At 54.3% G+C, this 6,000-nt stretch overlaps 1 protein-coding gene across 3 annotated transcripts in view; it reads left to right on the forward strand.

The window, feature by feature from the left end:
* The window catches only part of Ptprn2 (protein tyrosine phosphatase, receptor type N2), a 553,794-nt gene that overhangs the window by 205,717 nt on the left and 342,077 nt on the right, over window positions 1–6,000 (forward strand). For all 3 annotated transcript variants that reach the window (XM_023712770.1, XM_023712771.1, XM_023712772.1), the window contains exon 5: window positions 434–596. In XM_023712770.1, the coding sequence (XP_023568538.1) occupies window positions 434–596 (163 nt within the window). The remainder of the gene's footprint in view (window positions 1–433; window positions 597–6,000) is intronic.

The raw sequence follows: 6,000 nt of genomic DNA on the forward strand, positions 1-6,000 counted from the left end.
CGCCTCCCACTCCAGCCACAGCGATAGCCCTGTGCATCGCGCCCATAAAGCACCCGACCAGGCGTCCTGGGCTCAGATCTCTCTGCCTAGATGTGTGTGCAGTTGGAAGGTGCCGACATGCTGTCTCGTGAAGCAGTGGTCAGGACTTGGGAACACAGGCTGCCACATTGGTTTCCTGTGCGACGTAATAAACACGACACCGCGGGGAGAATGCTCTTTGGGGGCATCTGTCAGTTCCTCAGGAGGCCCGGGGGCCCTGAGACAACAACCCGCTGTCGGGGAGAGCCAGAGTGTGAGCTGCTACAGTGGACCTTGTGGCTGCATTCCTGGGGGAGCTGCTATGCCCACGGTGCACAGCCCACACTCCTGCCCGCAGCCTGCAGCTCACCCCCAGACTGCACAGAGCTGACTTGTGGTTTGCCTTGCTTCTTAGGACCTCACAGCAGAATGCAGACAGGGAGGGGCAGTACAGCCCGGAGGATGATGTGGTCCTGGCCAAGGCCCTGCAGCGCTACTGGCCCTACTTGGAGGCCCTGTCCCACACTGCAGGCCTGGGCGTGCACCGCAGGAGGGAGCATGAGAAGCCGCCAGCCGAGGTGAGCCTGCCCCTGCTGTGGCCTTTGCCCTCTCCAGGGGGGCAGTGGCTGTGCTTCCTCTTACCTGCTCACCTGGGTCCCTGCTGGGGGCAGCGCAGGGAGGGCTGATTGCAGGCAGCCCCGTGCCTAGGGCTGTGTGCGCTCGCTGATACTGAGGTATCTGCCACGTGGTGTCCTCACAGCCTCAGGCAGAGGTCTTGGGAGCTCTCCTTTGGTACAGTGCCACTCAGGGAGCCACTGCTGTGCACACAGACAGGACTCATGGGGCCCGGTGGGAAAGGGCTCTGGGTGGCAGTGGGCCTCAGCGCCAGTGGGTGGTGTTGGCTGGCCTCGCTGGAATCAGGGTTGGTGCCCAGGGTCCCAATCTTCATGCTGGGACCACTCCTCAGTGGAGACCCTCATTCCCAGGAAGAGCAGCCCGGAGAGGTGAACAGGGCAGCAGGGCCTGGGCACCAGAGGCAAGATGGGTATCTGAGCCAGGCAGAGGACAAACCCCGCACTGAAGGTCACGTGCTTTAAAGGACTTGGCACGGAGGAGGTGTGCAGGGCCCATTAGCATCCCGGCACCAGCAGAGCTGAAGGAACACCTGCGTGGCCTCCTTGTGCCCCTTACCCTACCCTGAAGTGCTGCCACAGCGTGCCTCATGGCAGAGTCCTGACCCCACCTGGTCATGGATGGAAGCCCAGCCCTGCGCGGCTCCAGGGTGTGCCTGTCTACGGTGCAGGTCTCCTGGTCTGTAAACTCACCCTCTGTGGCCCAGAGTGGGGTCTTCAGCCTCAGACAGCAGGTAACAGGGCTGTGGAGCGCTGAGGTGGAAAGGCAGGCATGACCCTGGGGTGCCTCAGGCTTGCTCCCTGCTGCCTCCCGTGCCCTGTGGCCTAGGGGAAGTCGCTCTTCCTCTCTCTGTGGCTGGGAAGCGGCTGTGGGAACTGCACAAGGAAAGCAGTGTGGAGCTGCTTGTGTGGCGCTCTGGCAACAGCAGCAGCAGCGATGAAAACATGATTGTTCGTGCAACTTCCTTTCAAAAATAAACTGGAAGTGAGGTCACGCGTCTGAGTGTCTCTGCTGTGCCGTGATTCTTGAGGTGCGTGAGGGCTCCAGGCTCCCAGAACAAATGCGCTTGCTCTACCACCCAGTGCCAGCCCCTCTGTGCACAGCGAGGTGAGCGTCACCTTCCCCTCGTCCTCTGGACCTGTGATGGCTCAGCTGCCCACACGCACGCGCGCACGCACACACACGCACTTATTCCCTCCTCCTTCCCTGCTCCTTCCTGGGGGTCATCATCACCGCGCCCAAAGCACACCCACTCAGGCTGCCCAAGGCCCACATCCTGTCCCAGAGGGTGCGGGCGGGGAGCATCAGAACACAGCCTGAGACAGAGGGCCACAGGAGGGGAGGGGAGCCACGGAAGCTCTGGAGGCAGCCAGAGCCCCAGTGAAAGGGGCACCTGGATTTCCTGATGAGGCACCATGTCTTTCCCCAGCATTGTTTATTTTATTTTATTTTTTAAAATATTTATTTGTTTATTTATTTATTGTGTGTGTGTGTGTGTGTGTGTGTGTGTGTGGCCAGCTCAGCCCACCAGAGGGCGGGGCTGGCTGGCATGTGGTGCTGGGGGATTGAACCGTGGTCGCCTGTGCTTAGCTAAGCTTGTTCTAAGTAGGTGCTTTAGACCACTGAGCCATCTCACCAGCCCCTTTCCCCAGCATTGTGGTGTCTCGCCTGCCTGCACTACAGAACCAGAGGCAGGAGACCAGGCTGGGAGGCAGAGCTGACCCCTCCCTCGGGGTCACCGCTGCCCGGGTCTCCCTTTCATGGTGATTCTGGCTTCCTGAGGTCAGTTCTGGACCAGAGCGAGCTTCTCCAGTTTAGCTGCATTATTAAGGTAGCCTCCTGCCCTGGGGACAGACTTAGAGCTGAGCCAGAACGCACCCCAAGGCACAGTGGCCTGAGTTGCTGAGTGACACGTGCAGAGTCCTGAGACCCATCTGTGTGCTGCTGTTGCCAACTGACACACTGAAAGCGAGCAGGTAACACCCCGCTGGGCCTTAGACACGAAGCCCTTCCTCTGCAGGATGGATGCACTGACTCGGAACCTCAGGCCAGTGCCTGGAGGTGCCTGCAAGGGGCCCGTGGGGTGGCTGCTGTGTCGGGCCCTCCCCTGTGGCCTGGGTCCTCACTTGCCTCCCTGGCTCAGGGCAAGCCAGCACCCATTGGCTGTGGCTTCTCCCTTGCTGAGTTTGATCGTGCGGTCTGTAAGACCCTGTGAGGCAGCATGACCCACACTGTGGGTGACTGCTGTGACGGGGCCAGCTTGTGCCACTGCCCAAAGTAGTTCTCAGTACCCCCTTGCCCTCTTGATGTGGCCTGGTATGAGCTCACATAGCCTGTGGCTGTTAGGCCACTTAGCCAAGTGCGTGCACCCGTCACAGGTCATCCACAAGTTGAACCCTGGCTGGCATTTCTGTCTTAGGAGTTTTTCTTCCCTGTTAGCATAGATGCTTCTCCATTGTATGAATAAAAAAGAAACGTGCAAGCCCAGAACTCTTGATTTTCTCTGTTCCATGTCTGAACAAGGAGAAAGCCTGGTCATCTCCTACCAGCAGGGCCAGGACAGGGTGAAGAGCCCGCGCGGGGGCCGCCACACCACTGCTGGCCAGGCCAGCTGGGGATCTATCTGGGTGGCACTCTTGAACCTCCCTCCGCTCAGGTGATTAAATATTTCAGCTGGAAATTTGAGCTTGATCCGCTGATCATTTCTCAAGGTAGAACCCATTTCCAATGAATTATTTACAAATCATGTTTTTCTAGGTATCTATCATGAAAAATCTGACTCTAGCATACTCAGAGGCATGTTCTGAATTTATTATCTTCCAAGCTCTCACACTGATTACTTCATAACAGAAGCCATAGGGAATAAAATCACACGGCTTCTCTCAGACCGCCCAGCTCCCAGCTCTGGCACGCTAATTGAGCTCTTACAGATTGCTAAATCAAAGTTTTATCGCTATTTCTGCCTGGTTAGTGGGGGACCCAGCTTCTTATTTATTGGCTGCTGTAGCACTGGCTGGAGTCCTTCCAGGCACAGAGCACCATCAGGCTGCCAGTCTGCCGCGTCACCAGGGGGGTTGAAGCCAAAATTCATTACTTGGCAATACCATCAATTGATTTGTTTTGGAAACATTGTAAAAATAGATTTAATTCACAAAAAATGGCACTGGCATTAAAAAGATAAAAGTCCCCTGTCTTGTAGAGTTTTACAGTTTTATTGGGAAGAGGGAAAACAGACTATCCATAATGGAGTAGAAAAGTGGGCCAAATATTCAGAGAGATCGTGCAGAGAAAGACACTGGAAGAATATTCTGCAGTCCCCCCTAGAAGTGCTCGTGGGCTCAGAACACTCTGTCTGGGGACCTCCCCAGCCAACTCCGACCCACCAGCAAGCTTGATGAGCCGTTGGGCCTTGAGGCAGAGAAACCACTGTAGGCCAAGGGTGTGGGGACAAGGGTCAGGTGCTGGGGTCACATGTGGAGGCTGGCTCAAGGCTGGGCTGGCTGCACACAGCAAGTGGGGGCTCTGCTAGGGACGGCACCCGAAAAGGTGTGGGGGGGAGAAGGTCTTCCCGGGAGCTGCTGCCTCAACTGCACTGGAGCAGCACAGGGACCTGCAGGGCTTGGGACAAGGAAGCCGGCAGGGAAAGAGCTGTCAGGCAGCATGCAGGGGGCAGGGAGGGGCCAGGGGGACCTGCTCAGCAAACCTAGGCCTGAGGTCACCAGAGCCCCACAGCACTGGTGTCAGCCCTGTGCAGAAGGTGGACTGATGCCACCCACACCTGTCACTCCTCCCAAAAGACAGAGTGAGGGAAGGGAATAGTGCAGGGGACCTGGCAGACAGGAGAGCCATGTTGCCACCAGAGTTCACGGGTCAGTTCATCGGGACAACACAGAGATCTTTTTATGGACCTGTTGTTTGCACTTCAGACAGAAGCAAAACATGAGAACTCTAAGGAGAGAAATGTCCAAGTCGGTCATCACTATCAGAGATTTTTAACCTCCTTCTCTCAGTGACTGATTAAAGAAATAGATAAATGCCAGTAAAGATATGAAAGATTGGATCCAAACTACCCGTCAGCCTGATCTCATTCATATCTGCAAAATGATACGCCCCACACTACCAGTACATGTTCTTTAAGCACACAGATTACTTCTCAAGACAGGTCATTTGTGGGCCATAAAGTAAGTCTGGATAAGTTTTAGTAGCTCAAAACTATACAAATATATTAAAAGAAATTACACACCTCTATCCTTCAGAGATGAAGAAGTGAAAATCTAAATAATCCCTTCCAAGCCTAACCCAACAACATGTAAAAAGGTGACACAACACAATCGAGGGAGACTTATTCCAGATATGTAGGGTTTATTTTACACTTGAAAGCCAACCAGTATAACTCGCCACGTTAACGAGAAAAACAGAGCATGTGACAACCTCAGCTTGTGCAGAAAAAGCACTTGACGAAAGCCGTCGCTTCCTGTGGAGCCCTGCTTCCGACAGCGCCAGGCAGTGGGCAGCGAGTGCTGCGGCTCAGATCCGTGCTGGACGCGGAGCCCGCCCTCATCGCTGCTCCGCGTGGCGCAGAGGTCCTCGACGACGCGGCTCTGCAAGGGACGGAAACGCAAGGCTTCCAGATCGAGCCGTGACTCCTGCAGGAAGCAGCCGCGCACCGCTTGCGCTAGTAAGTGTAGCAAGGCTGTGGAGGGCGCTAGGAGCGAATAGGTAGCGAAGATGTGAAGCTATCATGTAAAGTACCATCAAAATTATGACGATCAGGTATAAATATGTGTAAGAACTTGCACAATGAAAATTACAAAATTCTGAGAATCATTAGAGAAGAAAGTTAATGGGAATCTGTCCTGTGATCGCAGGCCGGAAGACTCCAGAGCGTAGACTCCTCCGAGCTGATCAGGAGACATCGCTCCAATGGTTCACCCCAAGACACAGAAATCGATTCACTGGACTTTGTTAAAATTTTACAATTTTCTTCTTCAAATAACACTGCTGAGAGAATGAAAAGACAAGTCACAGGCTACAAAAATAATTTTCAAATAATACTTCTGAAAAGGTACTTCCTTTCAGAATGTATCAAGAACTTTCAAAACTCATTAAAAAGAAAAAGAATACAAATGAAAAACTGAAGAAACCTTCAACTAAGGAGATGAACGGCCGACAAAGAGGCTTCTGTAGACGCCCCGTCCCGCATCATTGCTCATAGGAAATGAAAACTGGTCCACACCAAGAGCCCACACGAGCTACTAGAACAGCTGAATTTAGAAGACCCGCTCCCTGAGCCAGTGTCCATCCACCTGCAATGCAATCCCAGCACCCTGGGAGGCTGAGGCAGGAGGA

Source organism: Octodon degus, unplaced genomic scaffold, assembly GCF_000260255.1.
Source record: "Octodon degus isolate 3935 unplaced genomic scaffold, OctDeg1.0 scaffold00027, whole genome shotgun sequence".
NCBI classification, from domain to species: Eukaryota; Metazoa; Chordata; class Mammalia; order Rodentia; family Octodontidae; genus Octodon; species Octodon degus.